Here is a 26424-nt window from a genome sequence, read left to right as displayed (position 1 = left end):
ATGGATCATGCCTTTCCTGGGGTGCAATCTTTCTGAAATTGGGAGAGTCTTCAGAGGACAGTGAGGACTAAAGGGGGAGAGCCATGGATCATGCCTTTCCCGGGGTGCAATCTCTCTGAAATGGGGGGGGTCTTCAGAGGACAGTGAGGACTAAAGGGGGAGAGCCATGGATCATGCTTTTTCAGGGTTAAATCTCTCTGAAACTGGGGGGGGGCAGTGATGACTATATCCCCTGCAAATTTGGTGGGTATTGGACATTGGGAAGATTCTCCCGGGTGCAAGAGGGATGGGGAGAATCTCCCCACCTCTCTTGCACTAGGCAGGCAGCCTGGCTGTGCTACTGCTCTCCCGCCCTTTAAACTATCAGCTGGCAGTCGACAGGGGGAATCCCCCCCACCAGCTGATAGTTTAAAGGGATCTTTAAAGGGTCAGGTAAGTGGGTTTGAGGGGAGGGGGGGCTAAGTTGGGGGGAGTTGGGGTGCGGGGGGTTCTAGCCCCCACGAACAATGAACATGTCCAGGAACAGTTCATGTTCATTGTTTGTTGTTCGTAGATGGCACCGAATGTCGAACAGGGTGTTTGGGGGGTTTTTTTCCGTTCGTGCCCTTGTCTAGTCAGAACTCAGAAGTCTTGTGTAGAGAGACTCTCTGAGTCAGAGTTACTGAGCTAATTGGAGGGGGTCAGGACATGTCTCCCTCAAGTCCTGGACTTCTCAGGAGTCACAAAGGTTCTCTTGGGGTAGGGAATGGCAGGAAGAATTCCTGGTAGTGCATAGTTTCTAAGTCATTGCATTTATTTGGATAGATCCAGTGATCTTCCAAGGAACCCATGTTCCAGCTTCTATGCATTTTTAATTGAGCGTGAGGGAATATTTTGCCTCTTTTGAGCTTTAAATAATGGTTTGGGTGGGGTAGGATGGTCAGGCATTTGTGAATTATGTAACATATTTTTATGAAATCAGTTATCTGTGTTTGCTGTTAGGAAGAGTTTTAGAATTTCCTTTTGTTTTATATTTGTTCATTGACTCAAGGTACTCCAAATATCTATTCTTTCTCATTCCTGCTGCTGGCAACCTGAGGTCATACTCCCATGGATTCCATGTCCAGTCAGTCATCTGAATTGTGCAAATTGTGAAGAATTTTTCAACACTAAGCACTATGCCTGCAGGGGAGCCCTTGTGTAGGTTGCAATCTTGGTTATGCAATGATTATTATTTATTCAAATGTCTAGGGTAAACTTTGAGTTCCAGCTAAAACTTCAGTTTTCAAAGCTAATAAATAGCAGCCATGACTGATAGGAAAAGTGTGTGACATGATTTTGGAAGTTTAACCTGGATCATTTTTTCCTTTGAATTCAGTAGCTCTTCATTATTTTTTCAGCAGCGTATTTGTTTATGGGTTGTTTTTTTAAAAAAATGTAACTTTCAAGTCTGAATATACATATGAAATTGTTTATGGGAAGAGATGCCCACTCTCCTATTCCTAAAATATTAACTGAAGGTTGTTTGTATGGGTAGCAGATGTTTAATGGTCAGGTGCCTGAACCCTTCCGTGAAGACATTGCTATAATCTTGGTTAAGAATGTACAATCATGCTACACTTGTTTTTTTTTAAAGCCTGGCAACATTTGTTCTGTAAATCTGTCTAGTTTTAACATAATTTACATTTTACTCAGGTAACCTAATTTGATTGAAACAGCTACTAGAATGATATCACATTGTCCAATGAATATCACTAATAGTTTCAGTCTCAGCAGAACACATATACTATCTGTTTATTTAATTTATCTTATGGTAACTTATTATTAAATAATTCATGAGTCCAAAGTGCCGGACTTAATATGTTGAAATCTAATATACTGAGTGAATCCTACTCATATCTTACTACTCCACTGAGCAAAGTTTAATTATGTGTTCATTCATTTACTAAAATATTTATACCCCACCATTCCTTTTGGCTCAAGTTTAAGATCTTCCTCCAGCCTTAGGAACCTTCCTTCATTGTAAGAGGCTCTTCTGTTGGAGAAAAAGCAACTTAAACTGGAGAAAGTCTACTTAGAGGGTGGTTAGATCCACTCCACTGATAATCATACAAAGCAGTGGTGGTGCCATCTTGAAAACATTCAGAACCATTTTAGGTATGCTTTCACATGTGTAAGCCTTGGAGTAGGTCAGAAGGAGAAACAATAAGGATTGATGTGCTAATATCACAGTATTACACATGAGGCCTGCAAAGATTCATTCTGTTCCTTGTGATAACTTTAAAAAACTGCATAATGTTGTTTTGTTGTTATAATGCTCTTTTGTGGAAGGATGATAATTTCCATGGCTTTTTCACACCAGAACTTATTTTTTTCTACAAAATTTATAGCCCACCTTTCTTCCCTCGTAAGGTCCACCAAGGCAGCTAACAGAAAATATACATAATAATATCACATCTTAAAAACCATTAAAACATATCATTAAAATAATTAAAACACATATACAAATACATAAAAACAATTAAAATATTGTGCAGAATGGAGAGATGCCAAATACGACAAAAAAGTCTTCACCAGCTGGCGGATGATGGCAACAGAAGGGGACAGATGAGTCTCCCTGGGGAGAGGTTTCCAGAGTTTTGGTGCCATAGCTGAGAATGCTCTCCCCCAGGCTGCAACCTGCCCAATCTCAGAAGTCAGGGACACCTGAAGCAGGTCCTTGGACGATGACCATAGTGGCTGGGTATGTCCATAAGGGAGTAGGCAGTCCTTCAGGCATGTTGGTCTCAAACCATATGGTGCTTTAAAGGTTAACATCAGCACCTTGACCATACTCAGAAACAGATTTGGGGCCAGTGTAGTTAGCCCAAGGCTGGAGTGCTATGGTCCCTGCAGCCCAGTCCAGTCGACATCCTGCCTCCAACATTCCAAACACTTTTCAAGGGCAGCCTCACACAGAGCATACTGCAGTAATCTAATCTATATAACGAGGGCATGCACCACAGAACTTTTCTGTCCAGGAAAGGCCACAGCTGGCTAATCAGTCAAAGCTGGTAAAAAGCTGTACACAGCAGCTACCTCATTCAGCAGTAGACTAGGGTCCAAAAGCACCCCAAGCCACGAACCATCAAGGGGAGCACAACCCTATCCAGATCTGCATGTCATTGACAACCCAGCCCAAACCCTCCATATGACCCTGCGATATTAGTTTTGATCAGGGCTTTTTTTCTGGGAAAAGGGGTGGTGGAACTCAGTGGGTTGCCATTGAAGAAAATGGTCACATGGCTGGTGGCCCCGCCCCCTGATCTCCAGACAGAGGGGAGTTTAGATTGCCCTCCGCGCCACCAAGCAGCTCGGAGGGCAATCTAAACTCCTCTGTCTGGAGATCAGGGGGCGGGGCCACCAGCCATGTGACCATTTTCAAGAGGTTCCGGAACTCTGTTCCACCGCGTTCCAGCTGAAAAAAAGCCCTGTTTTTGATCATTAGATGTGCAAATATCCCATGTTCAAGTTTCTTAGTACTTAAGATTGGACTACATGTACACCAAACTTTAGCTTTCTTTTGGGGAGAGCACCCAAACAATGAGACAGTGAATAATCCTTCATGATAACTTGTTGTTTTACAGATTGTTTTGATTTAGTGGCTCGCTTCAGCAGTTAAGTTGCTTTTGTTTGACTGTAATGATAAAGAACAGTGAATGGAAAGCAGCATTTCTCTAAAGAGAACTTATTTTCTCATGGGAATGTCATATCTCTAAAGAATTATGAGCTAGATAAGCTCGGGAACAGTAAGAGCTACTAAATACTCACATTCTCTTGTCCATTGTTCCCCTTATCGCCTTATTGGGTGTGTTCCTCTCATTCAAGACTGCAGACAGTTTTGCTTGTGTTTTGTTTTGTTTTGTTGGCTCCTTTCTGACCACCTCCATGCAAAAGATTGATTGGAGCCACGTTAATGCATGTGATAACAGTGTTCTTCTAGGTTGATATTTGTTTGATGTCTAATGGATTTTATTCTTCAGTAGCATGATGTGGTTGCTTCAGCACTTTTGGCTCTCTGTCTCTCCCTCCATGAGCTGTTAATTGTCTTATACCCACTAGCTGAAGGGGGGAAAGACATGATTGCTTACATCTTTATTACTAAGGAATTCGTTTTACATTATAAGGGCTACGTTTCTTGCAGTAGATGGTTCCAGTTTATTATTGCTGACCTTCCTTCATTCTTTATTTACATCTTTAGGGCGCAGTTAGGTCCGTAGTCCTGTCTCAGCATGGATCTGTTTGCTCAACTTTTATTGCTGATAATTTAAACATGAGACTTTCAAATCTAACCTTTTGTTTCTATAGCAACCAAACATGGGCTATTCCAGTACCATCCTTTTCCACAGCTGGCATTTTGTGTTCACATTAAGCTGAATTTTAATATGGAGTGTTTAACTACATGTTAACCAAGCCGGAATAGATCAATTTATCTTCTGTGTTCAGTAGTTTGATATATGGTTTACATTAAGAGTTTCTGAATGCTTTTGTTTTCCTATTAATGCAGTGCTAACTTCCAAGGCAGGAGGCAAATTCTTGAGATGCTTTTGGATTTTTTAAAACTTGTATGTTTCTCTTAATTTGGTTGATCAGAAGTCCTTGTTGGAGATCTTCACGTTGTCCTTCATGTTGTCATTCAGAAGTCCTTGTTGGAGATCATGTTAATTTTGACTTACAATGATTGATGTATTTTATGTGAAATAATAATAACAATAACTACTGTGTGATTTCTGATTTCAACCATGGCTGTGTTGCCTTTGCATACCTTTAGTCTTCTGTTGCTCATAAGAGTGCATTACTTCTTCCATATTGGTTTTGTAAAATAACCAAGCATCCAATACATTTAGCTTAATTTCACATACAGGCAATGTTTCCAGAATTCTTCTGGAAGAAGTAGCTACTGTGTTTAGTAAGAAACAAAATATGTACCTTGTTCTATTTTCTTCTGGAGCAAAACGTTTCTGTGAACTGAAAAACCTTTGAAATGGCAAAGAACTAGTTTTCAGAATATGTTGCTGTGAGAGATTCACATCTGCCCTTCAAGTACAGGTCCTCTGTCATAGGGCTAAAGGACTTAGCTGCCAAGACATAGTGCCAGAGGGCTTAATTTCAAGCTTTGCTAATGTACAATTATAGAATGGTTATCCTCAGAATGTGTTCTCTAGTACATGCATAGCAAACAGCTATGTTACTTTGAAGGAAGAGCATACCTTCATACTTTGAAGGTATACTTTTGTACACTTATCTCATACTAATGATTGGGAGAGCAATCTGAATAGTCCCGCTTAGCCCAGAATCGTCAGAACTTGGGAGCTAAGCAGGGTCAACCATGGTTAGTACTTTTTTAAAAAATCAAACTTTTATTATGTTAATAAACATCTACAATAACAATAAAATATATGTATGAGAAAAAATTTACAATATTAGAGCACAGTGTAACATTAACAAGTATATCACATAAAATATATTCTTAAATAGCTATTACATTACAATATATTAATTGTTGGCTAAGAACTTCATAGTAAAGATTCTATGTTCTGCTTAGTTCTATAAAGTATGCAGTTTCAAGATTAATAATTGTTCAATAAGGCAAGCTAGATAACAATAACTCATTTTTTGAAAGAAAAAAAGACTCCATTTTGTGTATAAGTCTGATATCAGTAAAGAATTTGTTAACATTATTATGTTTTCCATTTATCTTTTTCATTATCAACTGCTCCCAGACTTTTGTGTACCATAGATTAAGGGATGGGGGAGATTGTGACTTCCATTTTGAAGCTATTGCAGTTTTTGCTGCCACTAATAGTGTTGTAATTAAGTCACGTCTGATTTGTGGTAAAGATACATTTTCTCAATAATCTAGAAAAATCAGTTCCGGTTTGAAAGGTAAGGAGTATGATGTAATGAGAAAAATTTGATTAAGGACCGTTACCCAAAATTCTGTTATGTACTTACATCTCCACCAACGGGGTGACAACGTGTCTATTTCACCACAATTTTTCCAACAATATGGAGATTTTTTGATGAAATATTTGCTAGTTTTTTTATGTTAGATACCAATAATGGATGATCTTGTATGTTTGGAGCCTAGTATTAATGATTGAAGAATTAACTAGTTTTGAATGCCGTAGTTGATACCAAACCTTGTCTGTTATTGTTATTTCACAATCATGTTGCCACTTTGATCAAGTTATTGGTATCTGTGACTTCTTAAGGCATATAAGTATATTGTAGATTTAAGAAACAAGGCCCTTACGGATATTTATTTATGTCATTTATTTATGTCATTTATAGTCCGCCTTTCTCACCGAGACTCAAGGCGGATTACACAGTATGAGGTTAATACAATCAGTTTCAAGTACATTTCAATACAATACCATGAGGTAAACAGATACAAGTTTAAAAGACATAGCATTAGCAAGGATCCAAGACAGAGTAGAAAAAATACTGGAGCAAAACATAATCAATTCTAGGACTAACATTAGACAGCATGGAGTGCTGGTTGTACATAGGAGTACATATTTAAAGCAGCAGATAATATTTAAGGCAAAAATAGTGATGAAAGCTATGATCCTCAACTTATTAGTGATGCATCTGAGACCCCATCCCTACAATACAGCCCTCCCATTTGAGTAAAAACCTTTTTGAATAGTTCGGTTTTGCATCGTTTACGGAAAGCCAGGAGAGTGGGGGCTCTTCTGACTTCCTCAGGCAGGTCATTGCACAGGATAAGGGCCACCACAGAGAAAGCCCTTGTACAGGCTGCTGTTGACTTTACCATCTGATGAATCAATTAGTTGTTCTAGATCTGTTTAGGTTTGGTCATTATTTCTTTTATTTTCAAGTTGTTTAAAAATATTTAATTTGAAAATAAAAAAACAAGGGATATCTAAGAAAAATTTGGTTTCTAGTTCAGACTTTTCTAATATACCATCTTTTGTAGCTAAGTCGGTTAGTCTTACAGATTTTGGGAGATTTCTGTACCTGAGAGGAAGTAGAGTATGAGTTATGGACCATCCTTGATGTGAAGATAAAGTCGAAAACTGGGAGATTTTCAGCATTAATTTACTTTTGTAGTTGTCCCAAATGTTAAGTATTGCAGTAAAAAAAAATACTCTGTTTACTTGTTGGGGGTTGTGAAGTTTGATTGGACCAAATTATATCTAATATTGTCTTTGATTGAAAGGGGAAAGGGTATTAATTCAGTCTTTTTGGCCTGTATCTTGAATGATGCAAATAATATTTGGAAGTCTAAGAGCTGCGTTATAAAGTTCTAAATCTGGGTAGTTAAAACCACCCTGATATCTCTTCTTTTTAAGAAAGCTATCCTAGGGCGTTTAAATTGCCATAGAAATTTATGTAAGATTTATTGTCGAAGGTTTTCACGGCCGGAGAACGCTGGTTGTTGTGGATTTTCTGGGTTGTATAGCCGTGGTCTTGGCATTGTAGTTCCTGACGTTTCGCTAGCAGCTGTGACTGGCATCTTCAGAGGTGTAGCACCAAAAGACAGAGATCTCTCAGTGTCACAGTGTGGAAAAGAATTTGGCAGGTAATTTATATCTACTCAGGAAGGTGGTTTTGGGCTGAGTCATCCTGTAAGAGTTTCCCAGGGTGTGGAATGCTAATGGAGGGAGGCTTCACTGTATCCTGAGGAGGTTCTTTTGCATATGGATTGGTGTTTGATATGCTAATCTTTTCTGCAGGGCTATTGTAGGGTGTAGAGTATTTTGTTAGCCTGGTGTTTTTCAGGACTGGAAACCATGCTCTATTCATTCTTAAAGTCTCTTCTTTCCTGTTGAAATTGTGCTTATGCTTATGGCTTCCCTGTGCAATCTGACGAAGTAGATGGAAGTGTTGTCCAGTATTCTAGTGTCCTGGAATAGGATACTGTGTCCTCTTTGAGTTAGGCTATGTTCAGCCACTGCTGATTTTTCCGGATGGCCAAGTCTGCAGTGTCTTTCATGTTCTTTTATTCTTGTCTGGATGCTACACTGTGTGGTCCCGATGTAAACTTGTCCACAGCTGCAGGGTATGCGGTATACTCCTGCAGAGGTGAGGGGGTCTCTACTGTCTTTTGCTGATCGTAGCATCTGTTGTATTTTTCTGGTGGGTCTGAATACTGTTTGTAAGTTGTGCTTTTTCATAAGCTTTCCCATCTGATCAGTGATTCCTTTGATATATGGCAAAAACACTTTTCCTGTGGGAGACTGTTTTTCCTTAGTTGTTTGAGTTATCCTTGGTTTAATCGCTCTTCTGATTTCATTTCTGGAGTAGCCATTTGCTTGAAGTGCATGGTTTAGATGATTAGTTTCCTCGTTGAGAAAGTGCAGTTCACATATCCGTCTTGCACAGTCTACTAATGTTTTTATTATGCCTCTTTTCTGTCGGGGGTGGTGATTGATTTAAGATTGATTGCCACTGGTTGTTGTGGGTTGTCCGGGCTATATTGCCATGGTCTTGGCATTGTAGTTCCTGACGTTTCGCCAGCAGCTGTGGCTGGCATCTTCAGAGGTGTAGCACCAAAAGACAGAGATCTCTCAGTATCATAGTGTGGAAAAGGTGTTGGCAGGTCATTTATATCTACTCAGGAGGGGTGGGGTTGAGCTGAGTCATCCTGTGGAATGCTAATGGCGGGAGGCTTCACTGTATCCTGAGGAGGTTCTTTTGCATATGGATTGGTGCTTGATGTGCTAATCTTCTCTGCAGGGCTATTGTCGGGTGTAGAGTGTTTTGTTAGCCTGGTGTTTTTCAGAACTGGAAACCATGCTCTGTTCATTCTTAAGGTTTCTTCTTTCCTGTTGAAGTTTTGCTTATGCTTGTGAATTTCAATGGCTTCCCTGTGCAGTCTGACAAAGTAGTTGGAAGTGTTGTCCAGTATTTTGGTGTTCTGGAATAAGATACTGTGCCCTGTTTGAGTTAGGCTATGTTCAGCCACTGCTGATTTTTCAGGTTGTCCAAGTCTGCAGTGTCTTTCAGAATGCGTTTTTTGCTCTTAATTTGTTCTTAGCTCCCATACCTTAGCTCCCATACCTCCCATGCCTTTCTCCACACTTCATACCTGAGATCCTCTGTTTGGAGATACTTTATGTTCAGCTGCCACGTTTTGTGAGTTCATACAAGGGGTAGGGCTCCTTCCCTTATTTGTCAATTGACCTATGGTTTTTGTCTGTAGAACCACACAACTTACCCAAGCATTCTCCAACTGTGTTACTTGGACTATACCACTGCCTTTTGACAAGTTACCTCACAAAGGACTCCTGAGTAAGATTAGCAATTATGGCTTAAGAAGACTTTTTTATTTTACAGAATTTATATCCTGTCTTTCTGCTCTCTTAAGGGCCACTAGGGCAGCTAATAAATTAAATACATACATAATAAAATCACATCTTAAAAACCATTAATATCAACAAAAACACACCATTAAAACAAGTAAATCCAGAGCTAAAATACTTACAAAACCATAAAACAGTAAAATTGCTAGATAGAAAGGAGGGATCACTAAGGGAATGCCAAATGAAACAAAAGTCTTCACCCACAGGCAGAAGGTGGTAATAGAAAGAGGGAAATGAGTCTTCCTGGGGATAGTGTTCCAGTGTTCTGGTGCCATAACTGAGAAGGCCCTTGCCCAGATTGCTACCCACTTAATATCAGAAGGTGGGGGAACCTGAAGCAGAGTCTTGAAAGATGACTGTAGTGGTTGAGTAGGGTTCATATGACATGAGCCTCTTTTTGTGTAATTGCACCATTACCCAATTTAGGGGTTCACTGAAATTGTGATATATCGTTGTAACGGTATTATGAGATATGTAAATTCAGAATAAATATATCATGCTGAAGGCATGTATGGATGGACAAATCTATTGAGGGAATAAAAAGAAAGTCACAAAATATAGCCTGAATTTCAAGAGGGCTCATTTGGATACACCGGTGTGCAGACAAGTTGAAAAGAACACCAGTGCAAGAACTCAAGTTAATTTATTTTATTTTATTTTATTTTATCATATTTATATTCCACCCTTCCCGCAAGCAGGCTCAGGGCGGATCTTGTATGGAGAAACTGAACTGAGGGCACTTCCCTGAAAGCAACCATAGCCCCTCCCTTTTTCCTGCTTCCTTCTCTCCTTCCCACTCAATAGCCAACCTTCCTTTATCTGCTTCCCCATCTTCCCTTCCCTGAAAGCAACTGTAGCCCCTCCCTTTTTCCTGCTTTCTTCTCTCCTTCCTACTCAATATCCAACCTTCCTTTATCTGCTCCCCCATCTTCCCTTCCCTGAAATCAACCATAGCCCCTCCCATTTTTCCTGCTTCCTTCTCTATTTCCCACTCAATAGCCAACCTGCTGTTATCTGCTTCCCCATTTTCAGCCTTCCCTACTCTCACTCAACAGCCTCTGTCTAGGAAAACTATGGCACAACAATTGTATGGAGAAACTGAACTGAGGGCACATTGTTTTAATTTAATACTTGCAAATGTAGCTACTGAAATGTTCATCTGTAATTGCTCGCAGTCAGATAATATATTCAAAAGATGAGCAGTTGAATTTCACTTTTTTTCTTATTAGACTACGATGATGGTTTTGAAAAGAGGCTTTTGCAGCTGGCATGATTTCAAGGGTTGAATGCAGATTAAATTTTCCAATAGCGGAACAGGCTGTCAGGTTCAGAATGCTGTATTGTGCTGCTTCGCTTAACCGACTCCATCTTTAATCCTTTCAGTGTTTAAGTGCTTTCTCCACAGGTGCCAAGGTTCCCAGGCAGCTATCTCACAGAAGAGGATTGTTTTGGCTACCGACGTTCCACCAAGAACCGGCCTTGGGAACTTTCGCTATCCTGACTTCAAAGGGGATGTTTTGAGAACTGTGGGGGGAGGTTGGGCCTTCTGTGATCTGTTACTTTGTACCTCATGCTTTGCTAGTCATTGGTAACAATGCATATGTACCATCCTGAATATTGCATTCAGGCTAGTGGACTATAATGAACTATTTTTCCAGTAAAAGCCTTTTGGAAACAATGGACTGTTGTCTGATTGCAGAAAGTAGTCTGGAGTAAGGACATTATCTAGCCACAGTTCTGACATTTTGTTACCAATCAACTTTTCCAATGCCTAAGCCGGATCAAACGGACTCCAAAGCTGTCCCAGTCAGGGATCCTTTGTTTGACCCGTATGCCTCTCCCGGCTCTCAAGGTTTGGAAGCCCAAGAACCTGTACCGCGAGGAGACGGCTCCTCGGTTACAACGATTTATACCCTCGCTCCCAGCAACGCTGATACTCGGCCTAGAGCCACAGCCGCACCACTCTTCAACTTGCCCACCCCGACGCAGTGGGGTGCAAGGCCAAGGGAAACGAGGGAGCGGAGAGCCAGCGCGATGTTTACGCAGCTGCAGTTGGATAGTCGGCGCAGTTTGGAATCCCTACCTGAACAAACCGGTGGCCGACCGTGGCTGTTCTGGAACAGGACGACCGAACAAACGGAATGGGAAACGTCCCGCCGTGGCGCCCTGAGTTGGGATTATGCGGAAGTCACCCCGTGGTCGGGGCAGCCAGATGTAAGTGAGCACCAATGGGTGCTGCTCCAGAGCCGGACGATTGCCATTGATTCAGGGATATCAGCAATCACTGGCCTGACAAAAGGAGTTTTAGCCGCGAGATCTCAAGAGGAACAAGGGATAGAAACACCCTTGCCGTGGCAGCAGACGTTAACCACGGGACCGCTGCCCGAAACCATACCAACCTCACAGACGATGGGAGATGTGGGGTCCACGGAACTACGGGAGGAGGAAACTACGGATAGAGTACAGCTGTTGGAGAACAGACTCCTAAATATGGAAGAAAGTTTGGCAAATGCCGTCCATCTGCTTTCAGTGCTAGTGGCGGGGGACAGAGGTCGTGTTCCGCCAGCTGGTCTACATGACATCAGCCAAAGTTTGGCTAACCTGCAGAATCAACTGTGGCCACAACAGCCACCAGAGACGGGAGATGAGGACTCTATCACCGGGGAAAGACCCTGCCCAGAAGATCCTTGTCCAGATGAATCCCGTCCCGAGCAACCGATCACACCAGGAGACGTCAGTGCCGACGGGGGAGGTGGAGAACCATGTCCGGAAGACCCTCGTCCCGATCGCCCTATAACTCCGGCTGGTAGTGGGACTGGAGGAGGAGGGGGAGAACCAGGACAACCGCTAGAGCCAGCTTCCCCGATAATCCCACCACCCACGACTCAAGCGAGCCAGCCCCCAAGCCTTCTGGGAGGAACCACTCCCCTGGTCATTCCAGGAGCGGGTAGGCCTCTTCCGACACCGGGGCCGCGAGGGGATACGGTCCCTCTCCAACCCATCACTCCTCTCCCACCTCCGTTGCGGCCAGCTCCCACTCCCCTTCAACCAGCACCCGGGGGCCTACCGAGGGGGCGTCCAACACCTTCTCGGCCAACACCAGTACATCCGGCACCAAGAGGACCCCAGCCAATCCCCCAGCCGATGCCGGGGGCGCCGGGGATTCCCCAGCCGATTCCGGGAGCGCCTTTGCCGCACCAACCTCAACCCTACCCTCAGTATCCTCTGCCACAGCTACCGCCAACGCCGCGACAGCCTCCTTTACAACTCGCTCTGCTTGATGCCTACCCAATGCCAGCACCAGCTCCTAGACAAGATCTTCCCATGGGATGGGTCAAACTGGATGCTACGTTTGATGGAGACCCTTCCAAATTGGGATTCTTCCTGGTACAAGTAGTGCAATTTTTCAATCGATGGGGACATCTTTTCGGGAGTGAGGCCAGTCAAATAGAGCATCTGGGATCACGTCTCCAAGGTAAAGCTGCCGACTGGTATGTGGGACTTTATAACGTGGGGGCCCCTGAGTTAGATACACTCCAAGGGCTAGTGGATGCGATCTGAGCCCAATATGAAGACCCCCTAGAAGAAACTAGGGCCCGAACGGAATTACAGGCTATTAGGCAAGGCAGCATGTCGGCTAGAGACTGTGCCACAAAATTCCGACAACTCGCTGCCAAATGCCCAAGATGCGAAGAGTCTACCAAGATTATTTTGTACAAACAAGGTCTAAATCCTAAATTGTTGGACCGAGCTCTCATGCAGGATAACCCTCCTACGCTGTTAGGGTGGATACAATTGACCTATGAAGTTGAAAACCGCCTACTAGAAGTTCGTTTAGTGGAACAACACCAACAACCTCCGGGCCAAAGACGTTCCTCCACTCCCCTCAGGGGGAGCCGGGGGGCTGGATATGCCACTCGTGGAGCAAGAGATGCTAGATGGCAACAAGGGCTATGTTTGCAATGTGGCCAAAGTGGTCATTTTGCGGCGCAATGCCCATATCGGCCTGCGCAAAGACCTCTGCTCCAACTAAGACGCCCAGCCCCTGCAGCCTACCCGGCGCCACCACGCCCTACTCCAGCTCCAAGAACTGCTCCAAGAGGTAGGGGGGCGTCGAGGAGGAACCTCCCCGAAAGAGGACTAGAATTGGAAGAAGTTATGGAGTACGATCCAACAGCCCTAACGGGGGGAGAGAATCCAGAGAGCCCCGCCTCGGGAAACGAAATGGATCTGTCGTAAAAGGACCCAAACGGCAGATCAAACCTTCGGCGGTTCCGGTTCCGAACCGACCCCGTGGGTCCATACTCTTCATACCAGTAACGTTGGTGAATCCTGACAAAAAATGCATATTCGTATACAAGCTCTAATTGACTCAGGCTGCTCCAGAGACATTATCGCACCAGCTTTAGTAAATGGACTAGTGCTTCCTGTAAAAGATTTGGAAATACCAGTAATTTTCGAGCAAATGGATGGCACTAACATGAATCCAGTCACTACCGAAACCACTCCGATCATAACAGGCATGGGGCAACATTGGGAAGTAAGGTCATTCGTCATTAGTGCCACAGCGAAATACCCCTTGATCCTGGGAAGCCGGTGGTTATGCGATCATAACCCTTATATCAACTGGGCAGAGGGAAGTATCACGTTCACCCATGAATCATGCAAAGACCATCGTTGGAATCAAAATTGGGGTAATAACCCTACTGTAACTGAGCCCGCTCTCCTCACCCAAGAAGAAATTAACCAAATACCCAAGCAATACAGAGCGTACACCCAAGCCTTCACAGAGGAAGAAGCTAATACTTTACCTCCTCACAGGAGGACGGACTGTGCTGTGGAAATCTTACCGGGTGCCTCGTTGCCCAAGGGCCGTCTATATCCCATGAGTCCTAATGAGAGAGAAGAGCTCCACAAGTTCATAGACCTGAATCTTCAAAGAGGATTCATTCGCCCGGCTAATAGCCCCCACGCAGCGTCAGTGCTTTTCGTTAAAAAGAAGGATGGGGGCCTAAGACTGTGCACGGACTTTCGAGGACTCAATGCGGTCTCCTCCAGCAACGCCTACCCCATCCCGCTCATCAGGGATCTACTCAACGTCGTGGCGCAAGGTAAGGTCTTTACGAAATTAGATTTAAAAGACGCTTACTTCCATGTCCGTATCCGAGAGGGGGATGAATGGAAAACCGCTTTTAACACGCCCCTCGGCCAATATGAATATTTGGTTATGCCATTTGGCCTGGCCGGGGCACCCTCGGTTTTCATGTCCATGATCAATGAAGTGCTGCATGAATTTCTATACAAAGGCGTTGTAGTGTACCTAGATGATGTGTTGATCTATTCGGAGACTGAAGAGGAACACATGGACCTTGTAAAAAAGGTCTTAACCACTCTCATGAATAACAAACTGCCTATAAAGCTCTCCAAGTGTGAGTTCCACAAAACAGAACTCACTTATTTAGGCTACTGTATTTCTCCGGAGGGCTTGAAAATGGATCCAGGCAAAATACAAGCAGTATTAAATTGGCAAACCCCCGCGACCCGCAAAGAATTACAATCCTTCTTGGGCTTTGCCAACTTCTATAGAGAGTTCATAGTGAACTTCGCTCAAATCACACTCCCCCTAACCGAACTGTTAAAAACCAAAGACAAGGGGGACCAAGCCAAAAAACCAAGTGCAAAATTGTCCTGGACGCCTGAATGCCAAACAGCGTTCCATCACCTCAAAACGCAGTTTGTTTCAGAACCCGTCCTGCAGCACCCCGATGAAAATCGCCCCTTCATAGTGCAGGTCGACGCCAGCGACACTGCAATTGGGGGGGTGTTGCTACAGCGGGGGGCGGACGATAAACTCAGACCCTGCGCTTTCCTCTCCAGGAAATTTTCAGAAGCGGAAAGAAATTGGAATGTTTGGGAAAAAGAGGCCTTTGCTGTAAAAGCGGCTCTCACTACCTGGAGACATTGGCTAGAAGGTGCCCGTCATCCGTTCGAGGTCTGGACGGACCATAAAAATCTAGAGGCCCTACGCAGCCCTCGCAGGTTAAACGCCAAGCAATTGCGATGGGCGGAATACTTCTCCAAGTTCGATTTCACTTTGAATTTTCTCCCAGGCAAAACCAACTTCTTGGCCAACGCTGTATCACGCATGCCCCAACACAAAAGCAAAAGGGAGGAGACAATCGACACAGTCTTTTCGCCTACGCAATTAGGGGGCGTGGTGACCACACGCAGCCGCACAACCCTATCCCATCCACCCGATCAAGGGTGGAGAAAAAAATTAAAAGCTGAAGTGGAGAAGGAAGGGGGGGATGTGCCCAAAGACAAATTGCAACGTTCCGACCAAGGGGAATGGCTTTGGGGAGATCGCTTCTATGTACCCAAGAGTTTGAGAAAAGAAGTTTTGCAACGCTGTCATGATGCTCCCACTGCGGGGCACTATGGGTACTTAAAGACGCTTCACCTAGTCCAACGCCAATTTTGGTGGCCGGGCATGCGCAAAGACATCTCCCAATATGTAGCGTCCTGCCCCATTTGTCTCAGTGCCAAATCCCGAAAAGGCAAACCTCCAGGACTTTTACAGCCGTTAGAAACGCCAAGTAGACCGTGGGAAATAATCTCGATGGACTTTATCACTGACTTACCCCCCTCAAAGGGGCATAACTGTATTTTGGTCGTGGTTGATTTGTTCTCCAAGCAAGCTCATTTTATACCTTGCACCACAATTCCCTCTGCTAGAAAACTAGCTGACATCTTCCTAAAAAACATTGTAAAAATACATTCTTTTCCATCCAAGGTGATCTCGGATCGTGGCGGACAATTCGTTGCCAACCTCTGGCGCATTAAAGTACCTGGGTCCTTTTCCTGTTCGCAAAGTAATCAACAAAGTGACTGTTGCCTTGGATTTACCAAAGAATCTACGCCACGTACATGATACCTTCCATGTCAGTTTATTGAAAAAAGCCCCTCCTGCAGACCAGTGGCACACCCGTGCTCCTCCCATCCCTATGTTAATTGATGATCAAACCCACTATGAAGTTCAACAAATATTGGACTCTAAAGTAAAACGTAATCAGTTATTTTATCTCTTCAGATGGAAGGACTTTGACTCTGGGTTCGATGAGTGGGTGAATTCTGTACATGTACACGCTCCTAGACTAGTTAAAGCATTTCACTCTCATTATCCACATAAACCTGGGGGGGGGGAGCATCTTAGAGGGGGCAGAATGTCAGGTTCAGAATGCTGTATTGTGCTGCTTCGCTTAACCGACTCCATCTTTAATCCTTTCAGTGTTTAAGTGCTTTCTCCACAGGTGCCAAGGTTCACAGGCAGCTATCTCACAGAAGAGGATTGTTTTGGCTACCGACGTTCCACCAAGAACTGGCCTTGGGAACTTTCGCTATCCTGACTTCAAAGGGGATGTTTTGAGAACTGTGGGGGGAGGTTGGGCCTTCTGTGATCTGTTACTTTGTACCTCATGCTTTGCTAGTCATTGGTAACAATGCATATGTACCATCCTGAATATTGCATTCAGGCTAGTGGACTATAATGAACTATTTTTCCAGTAAAAGCCTTTTGGAAACAATGAACTGTTGTCTGATTGCAGAAGGTAGTCTGGAGTAAGGACATTATCTAGCCACAGTTCTGACACAGGCTGCCCTTCTTTCCCTGCCACCCCTGGTGTATAGTGAACAGGGGGGGGTCTGCAGAGGGAAGGGGGAATTTGTGTAAATTTCCAATTTACTGGGATCCAATCTGTTTCCCAAGTCTGTGATGATGCATTTTTAATTTTTACTTTAATCTTCTTAAACCATGTATGGCGGACACCACTCCACCAAGAACCCTTTTTCACATGCTTGCCACCCACCCAAAACTTTTACAGGTTTAGGGAATCCCTCTGAGCCTTTGTCTTTGGGAATGTGTGATCCCTTGGATCCAACCAATCCATTTCGGAGCCAAAAACGCCACCTGACTCTGACCATGACTCCAGTGGCCAGGTTGGTGAGCCCCTCAGAGCCGACTGCACCTATTCGGATCCAGCATCCAACTCTGGAGACGCAAAGCCTGTCGGTGCAACCTTGGAGCCGATGCTCATACCCAACTCCTCCTTCACTTAGCCTGTTAGAACCGGTCAGACCCAAACCAACACAGCATAATTTACAATAAAAGAGAACTTTGATTGTAAGGTGGCACTGGGGGAGAAGTTATCATCCCGTAGGCCACTAATATGTGGTGTGCCGCAGGGGGGCGATACTCTCCCCATTATTATTTAATATCTGTATGTGCCCCCTCACCCAGTTGGTGTGAAGTTTCGGGCTTGGGTGTCACCAATATGCGGATGACACCCAGCTGTATCTGTTGTTGAACAGCTGGCCTGGATCAGCCCCAGCTGCCCTGGAGCGTGCTTTTGAAGCTGTGGTTGGATGGTTGAGGCAAAGTTGGCTGAGATTAAACCCTGCGAAGACGGAGATCCTGTATTTGAGCCACGGAAACATGGACTCAGTACCCCGGCTTCCTACACTCGATGGGGCGGTGTTTACACTAGCTCCGAGAGTTTGGAGCCTGGGGGTGATCCTGGATCCTTCCTTGACAATGGAGGATCAGGTCACTGCGGTTGCCAAGTCTTCTTTTTGTTATCTTCGACAGACCAAGCAGCTCACCCCTTATCTTGCATCCAGCGACTTGACTACAGTGGTCCAAGCAATGGTCACCTCTAGGCTGGACTACTGTAATGCACTCTACACTGGGCTTCCCCTGAACCTGATCTGACGGTTACAGCTGGTACAGAATGCAGCGGCGCAAGTCATCACTGGAACGCCAATGCATGCGCATATAACACCGGTATTGTGTCAGCTGCACTGGCTGCTGGTGGAGTACCAAATCAGGTTCAAGGTTTTGGTACTAACCTATAAAGCCCTATGCGGACTGGGACCAGCATATGTGCGGGGCCGCCTCTCCCCATACAAACCCCAGAGGACTCTTCACTCTAGCGATAAACATCTACTAACAATCCCTGGCCCTAGGGAGGCCCACCTGGCATCGACCAGGGCCAGGGCTTTTTCAGTCCTGGCCCCAGCCTGGTGTCCCTTTTTCAGTCCTGGCCCCAGCCTTTGCTCTGTCCAATGAGACCAGGACCCAGAGAGACTTGTTAGCTTTTTGCCGGGCCTGTAAGACAGAGGTGTTCCGCCAGACATTTGGTTGATACGAGGTGGTGCCCCCTAGGTGGAGGAGTACAACATGTGCCCTCCCTACTAGTGATACCTCCATCTCTCATATTACCCTGCTATGTGCCGCTGTGTTATGTGTGTGTGTGTGTGTGTGTGTGTGTGTGTATATATGTATTTTAATCTGTGTATTTAAGATGTTTTATGGTTTTTAATTGTATATACTATGAAATATGATTTTAAACTTGGTTGTAATCCACCCTGAGCCTGCTGATGTGGGGATGGCGGAATATAAATTGAATAAAATAAAATAAAATAAATAACTTTGGATGTGGAGTCGAGCACTGCCTCATATCCATTCCCTAAGCCTTCTAGCAAGAGGAGTACACTGGCAAAGGAACTGACTGAACCGCTTAAGAAGTCAAAGTCACAACATGGCCACAAGAAGACAAAGCATATCCTGGACATTCAGATGGAGCCTGAGGTACAGACTGTGGAAACTCCTAGAACTCCATCCATGCATTCGAGGGCACAGTCGGGATATTCATCAGAAGAAGAGGGCAAACTTCCCAGAACTTCACCTGAAAGGTTCAACTGGGGGTAAGAGCGAGGTCACTCTCACCCTTGCAGCTCTCAGAAATGCACCCCATGGTTCCATCAGGACAATCCATCCGCCTATGGTATCGACCTGGGGGAGTCATACAGAACTGAGTCAGCCACTTCTGTCTGTAAAGACTAACCTACCCAAGAGGCATAAGAATCCATACTATATGCCAAAATCTTCAATGGCCTCCCAACTGCTGGAATCAGATCCAGAGCCTTTTCAAGAGGAGAGGAGCCCGAGCATACCATCAGACCATTCACCGGATGAGGTGCTGACATCAGACAGTCAGTCTTCCCAACTGACGAGTTCACCTGTATATGGAGCAAATGCTCTAAATGTCGAAGTCACTAGACATTGACATCTCTGCCACCAAGCCAAAGCTGAAGGACAAGATCCTCCAGCATCTGTACTCCGGGGACCCAGCAACCATCGTATTCCCCCATTATTGAAGGCTTTGTGGAGATGATGACAACATTGTGTGATAAACCGGCTTCACTGCCTCCAACATCTAAAAAGGCCAAAGGACTGTATAAAACGGACATCTTTCCTTTCATATTTAGCCATCCCCCTTCATTCTTCCTTGTCACAGAGGAAGTGCAATCTAAACACAGGCAAGGGCCCCATCCGGCTCCCTCGGATAAAGAAAGTAAGAAGCTAGACAGACTGGGAAGGAAAATCTACACCTCTACAGCTCAGAATGTAAAAATCGCCAACTACATCGTGATCATGGGGGCATATCAGATATTTCTGTGGAATAGGATGGCATTATTTAATGACAAATTACCTGAAGATCAAAGTCATCCAAGAGGAGGCTATAAGACTCTCGAAACAACAAATAAATGCGGGAAGGAATGTGGTGGACTCCTCTATGAAGACCCTGACATCTGTAGTGGTACTTAGGAGGCATGCGTGGCTATGCACAACAGTGTTACCTGTGGAAACAAGAAACAAAGTGGGAGATCTACCTTTTGAGAGCCAAACCCTTTTCTCTCTCAAGACGAACGAGAGAAAGAAAAAGGATAGAGAGATTGTGAGGTCTTATGGAGTCCTGTCACCAAAGCTAGGTTCTCTTCATTACCTTGGAGAGGCCAGCAGCACAGGAGAAACTGAGGGTAGGGGCACCATCTCTGCAGAGGGCAGGTGTTTTAGGTGGGAAACGCTTACGCATACACTCTGGGGAGACAGGCACCCCTTAGTAGAATTTAAAGGTGTAAAACCTTGCTGTTCGACAGGCCTGCGCATGTGTACCTGCACAGAAGACCTCAATGAACAACAGGTACAGGTAAGTGCAACTCTGTTTTTCAGTGTAACAGAACAGATTAACAGCCAGCTTTCTGCTGCCTCTTTTAGCAGCGTCTCAAACCCTTCTCTTCCTCAGTCTTCCTTCTTTCCCTTCAACGGACACTAACTCTCATTGGCCCAGCATTCCACCCACTCCCATTGGTTGTCTCTCAGGAGAGGTGGAGTTTGAGCCAGTCCTGCTTGTTACACCATGTTAAATAGTCACCCTTACAATAGAATTTTGGTATTCCACAGTGCTAGAGGGCAAAGAATAAAATTATCTCATACATACCCCATTTCTGGAAGATGGTGAAACTAATAATATGTTTTCCAGCTTACAATTGCTTTGGATTGCCAGTTTTAAATGCCCTAGATAAATGTAGCATTTCTAATTCCAGTGACATCCATAATTTCAGAGACCAGATACTGAAGTACTGCAGATGTATAAAGTGCAGCTCCTGATCTGATGCACTTTGCATACTTTTTTTTTTTAAAAAAATTTATTTCAATTATTAACAAAACTGTTTACAATATGAAATACAACATGGGTAAATTGTTAAAAACTACATAACAGCACTTTGCATACTTTTGGAGCACTCTGTCAGGACCATCCATAGAGAACATCAGTCTGATACAGGAAAAATGTTTTGTACTTAGCTGTCATAGCTTTTGAAGACTCCCTAGAGATAACAGGTCAGGCCTGAATTTACAAACCATTCAAATTCAGATTAAGTTTGGATTATATTGAATTTACCCTTGTTTAATTTATTTTCCCTTTGCCTTTTTGGCTCTTATCTAGCTTTATGTTTGTTAGCCTTCTGTGCTACTTACTGAACTTCTTTGAAGATGGCTGCCTTTTGAATACTGAGCCTTCCTGGGTGTGTGTGTGCTGGTTACTGAAAGTAAGCTCCTTAGTGCCAGTCAATAAGAAGCTACAGGTTTTGTTACTCAGACATAAGACTGATACCACTACTTGCTACATCATTTATACTAAGTTGTCATTTAAGCTATAAATATAACCAATTACATGTGTCCTTTTGGAATAATAAGTTTGTGTATACTAATTGATTAATTAAGTTGAAATGTTGAAATGCCTGCCTGTCTCCTGTGCATCTCAGGTACCAAGGCAGTAGCAACAATGTAACAGCAGTTTGATAAACAAATATTAAAACAGCAGATATAAAAATGTTACATATCAGTCTAAAAACACCTTATCCTCCATGTGCTCAGCTTAAGGCTGACCCAAAAGCTCTCGCCAAAAAGTTGTTTTTCAGCCTTGGCAGGAAAGTAGGAACCTGCCTGATGCAATTGAGAAGGCTATTCAAGAGGCATGGGGCAACCACTGAAAAGCTTTGAGTATAGGCTGTTACTGAATAGGCCTTAAACAAGGAGGGTACTGGAAGTAGAACTTGCTGCAAAGAACAAAGCTGCAATATGAGAACATAGGGAAGAAGGGATCCTTTAAGTATGTGGACTGTGAAGAGCTTTAAAGGTGAGCACCACCATTTTGAATCCAGAAATTAATCACTAGCCAATGAAGGAAGAATAGGAACAATATGGTCCCGTTGGTTAGCCTAACAAATGGGCTGCTGCATTTTGTGCTAGCTGCAATTTTCAGATCATCTTCAAAGGCAGCCCCATGTAGAGCATTTTATAGTAATCTAGCTTCAAGGTTACTGAAACGTGAATCAGCATTGCCGGATCAGGCATCACCAAATAGGCCAGCTTCCTAACCAGATATACCTGAAGAAAAGCATTTTTCACTTATGAACATCTGTTTCTCCAACAGCGTAGACATTGTCAAGAAACTAATTTGTTTAGCTTGTTTCTTGGTTGTTTCATACACTTTGATTCAGGCTTAGTTGAGGTGCAGTTAGATTTATTAACTCTGGGAAAGAGAGCTTTTCTGGGAAGATGGTGCAGTCAGTTCCCAGCCGGTTAGAAGAATGAGATGGCATCACAGGTGCAGAACCTCAATAATTCTTATTAGGGAGAACATTAGGAAGGCTAGTACTTGCATCTCATCTAATTCATGGTGTTATTGTAGTGGGGTGATTAGTTTTCTGCCACCTGTGAAGACATGCAGACCATGTCATCACAGATTAAGTCCTTTCATGATGGGTCAAGCTGTTCAGGCCACACTGCTGGTAGTTGGTCTTTAAAAGCTTGAATCTTAGTCTAACTTTTTTCCATGGGATCACTTCTTCCGGAAGGATCAATCTTCTGCTTCTGAGTACTATGCTATGGATGGAGTCTTGTAGCTTGCTGTCATCTGGTTTTGTTCTCTGGACTTCTGGACTTAAGACCTTAAAACCTCATGTTTGACCTTTGAGACCTCTTTGAAAGGTACCATCTGGTTTAGGTTTGTAAGTTTTCAAGTACATTCTGGCATAGCTATTTAGCTTGCTGTTATTTTGCTTCTCCTGATTGCTCACTATAACTTTTATAAATTGCATTTTGAACTTCTTGTAATAAACTTTATTAATTATATTTGTGTGGAACTATTGAGTTATTGCTGCTTCAGTCTGAATCCAGTACCTTGGCTATTTTGCCATGAGCTATCCAAGTAATTGTTTTCTGGACTCAGCCTGTAAAGTGCGTACCTTTCAAGCTTGATTCTTGTTTGCTAATACTCAGAGGGTTTGGGGCTTGTCTACCCTGGAAAGTGAGGATTTACTTGACGCCTCTGGGGAAAAATCACTCCCCTGGAGATCCAGGAAGGAGCTGCTTTTCCCCTACTGACAATATTGAAATATTGGTAGCATATAACATATCACCATCAAAAGTACTGGTCCAAAATGCTTCCTGTTTCTTAATATGTTATGAAGCAAATCTGAAACATTTCTATGTTGTACAGTTTCTAATTCAGGGATCATGATACATGACATAAATTTCCTGGCTAGATTAGAAGAGTTTGAATTATATGCATCATTCAAGCTACCTAGAATGTACAGACATTATTCAAATGTCTGATTGTGACTCAAAATATGCAAAAGAAAATGTTTCCAATATTACAGGGAAGAGATTCATCATATACATACACTCTGGGAATTAACATATTTCATATAAATTATACACATGTTGTACAAATATATATGTAATTACACATAATATAATTTTAAAAGTTTATGTGTTCACTTTTCTGTTTAAATGAAATTCCTATACATTTTGGTGGTTTTTCTTTTTTCTCCATTTATTAATACTGTACAAAAGTTCCCACAAATAATATGATGTTATTAAAGTCCTTACACCCTATTTTCTGAACTAGATTTTCTATCTCTGTTCCAGTAGGTGCAGAATACTTGGGACAATTCTCTTGTTCACATTGATTGATTGCAGATGACATAACTACAAAAATGTAGTTTCTATGTTAAACATGTTTATCTGCATTGTAAGCATTTAAAGGCTGTTAACATTGTAGGAATGATTAGGTTTTACTTACCTATAAAGTGCTTTTGTTATATATGGTTTGATGCAAAACCGTTTTTAAACAGTTTTAATTGCTGTTTTCAGAGGGCAAAGGTTATACTGTGTTCTAAACATATTAAACTTCTGATGCAACCTTGAAATTAAGTTTTAAGACTTCATCAGGCATTGGTCAGTTTAAACATTTATTTCTTGTTCTCCAGAAACCAGCAAATATTCTGGTAATGGGAGAAGGACCTGAAAGAGGAAGGGTCAAGATAGGTGAGTGTGTTCAACAATACACTGTATTAGAAATGTTTTGATTATTAAGAATTCTGTTTATTGCAAAGCTGTAAACTGCCTTAAATAATATTTATTGTGAAAAAATACTATGCTTTAAAAAAAACTCATTTTGGAACACCTAGAGAATGTATGAATTACAGCCAAAACAAGTTTAAATTCCTTAGAAGATTAAACATATCTTGGATATTTGTAATGTTAATGTGTAAAATATTTCTAATGTACTACATACAACAGTTGCCTGCACATGTGCTTTTTCTGTACTTGGCTTTATGCTTGTTTTTTAAAAAAAATTGCTTCTGACTTCCGGCTTGGGATTAATGATGGTCTGAAGGAGCCCAAGTTTGGGCTGTCCGAGGCACTGTTTTTTTTTGGAAAGCGAGGCACCAGAACGCCTGCTGCTGACCCAATTTCAGGGAGGAGTTGGGCTTGAACACTTTGCAACCCCGAGAGAGTGTGATCTCGGTGAGGGGGAGGTTCTGAATCAAGGATTCTCCCCACCACCTTGAGGTCCCCTTGGAGAAGGGCGAGCTAACAACTCTGCAGTGCCTCAGGAGTCATTTAATTGGCACAAGATCGTCAGAAACCAAGCTTCAGTAACAGCTTTGACCAAATATAAGTGAATGAAACAGCACAGACAACCCGCAGAAACGTCGAAAGGTAAAGATCATTATTGGACTTTATAGATTAAACAACAGTAAAAAGACCAAGATAAAAAAAGTTAAAGGGACAGAATCTAATAGAACAAACATCAAGGATTAATTATTGAGTAAAATTTTGAATGCTGGTGAAGATTTAAGTACAAAAAACCCGAAAAGAAATATTGTTTATGCATACCTGCGGTTAGAAGTGAGATAAGCAGCGTGAGAGAAGAGCTGGGCTGGAGGAAACATCGCGAGACGGGAAGTAAGCAGGGGAGCAGAGAAGGTGCTGCCTAGAGAGGACAGCAGAGGGCAGGAAGAAAGAAGATCGACTAGAAGAAGGAAGACCCGGAAGCAAAACAAAGGAACTACTGGAAAAGCTACAAGGACTTCAGGAACAGGAAGTGCGCCATTTTAAGTGAGGTATGAAGTAAAGCCAGTAATCAAAGAGAAGAGGTTAGGAAACCATAGAGAAAAAACGCCCAACATTTTGGATTTAAAAGGAACTATTTTTAAATTGTTAAAAAAGACATTTAAATATACTGAAAGGAGAGAAGGGCTATAGAAGTCAAAATGGATTTAAGAAAGAGAGCGGATATGTGGGGAGGCGCGAAGCAGAGCCCCATGATGGCTGGGAAAAAAGCGGAAAGAGAGTGGCAAGCTCAAGTGGATGCATCGATTGAAGGATTAGAGAAAAGAGTGGCAGAGAATCACAAAGAATTGTTGCAAAAAATGCAGGAAATGCTTTCAAAAGACTTAAAAGATATGAAAGAGGCTATTGAGGCGGAGGTAAAAGATGTTATCAAGGAAGAGGTAGCGGGATTGGCAAAAAATATAGATGCAATAAAAGGGGAACTGCAAGCAACTAATAAAAAAGTGGAGGAGGTTGAGCAAAAGACTAAGGATCTTGCAACGGATATAAAACAGGAAAATCAAGGAATACAAGGAAGAATGGTGTTGATGGAATGTAAGGCAATGGAAAGGCAATTAAGATTTCGCGGCGTTCAAGAATCAGAAACACAATCTGCACAAGAACAAATGACAGAAATACTGGCATAATTTTTAGATAAAGAACCAGAAGAAATATCAATAAATATGGATCTCGCATATCGAATTAATTCAGCTTATGCACAACGTAAGAAAATACCAAGAGATATTATTGTCCAACTTAGTAACAAAGAGAATGAAAGAAGAAATTATCAAAAGGCATTTTGAAAAACCCTTAACACTGGATGGAAATAGAATTCAGATTATGAAAGAAATGCCAAAAGGTATTCTCCAGGAGAGGAAAAAATATAGAGAATTGACCCAGAAATTGAGAGGAAAGGATATCAGGTATAGATGGGAACTACCAGAAGGACTGAGTTTTTACTATAAAGCCTTAAGAGTTATCATCAAAACAAGAGAGCAGATGGAAAAAAATTTTGAGGAAAATGCAGATTTTTCCAGAACATTAATATAGTAACACAATGGAATACAAATTAATATCGTGGGATGTAAATGGACTAAACTCACCCCAAAAGAGAAAAACAATTTTTCATTGGCTAAAAAAACAAAATTGTAATATAATTCGTCTAGAAGAGACTCATATTAAAGATCAAGATATTAAATACCTAAAAAATAAACAATTAGGAAAAGAATATATAACATCGTCTAAGCAAAAGAAAAAAGGAGTAGTGAT

General features: G+C 42.7%; 1 protein-coding gene across 4 annotated transcripts in view; it reads left to right on the top strand.

Annotated features, from left to right (window-relative positions):
• The window catches only part of CDK19 (cyclin dependent kinase 19), a 176307-nt gene that overhangs the window by 85967 nt on the left and 63916 nt on the right, over positions 1–26424 (top strand). For all 4 annotated transcript variants that reach the window (XM_054980978.1, XM_054980962.1, XM_054980970.1 and 1 more), the window contains exon 5: positions 24027–24084. In XM_054980978.1, coding sequence (XP_054836953.1) covers positions 24027–24084 — 58 coding nt within the window. The remainder of the gene's footprint in view (positions 1–24026; positions 24085–26424) is intronic.

This window comes from Eublepharis macularius, chromosome 1 (assembly GCF_028583425.1).
Source record: "Eublepharis macularius isolate TG4126 chromosome 1, MPM_Emac_v1.0, whole genome shotgun sequence".
NCBI classification, from domain to species: Eukaryota; Metazoa; Chordata; class Lepidosauria; order Squamata; family Eublepharidae; genus Eublepharis; species Eublepharis macularius.
This window is presented reverse-complemented; position numbering and strand designations above follow the sequence as displayed.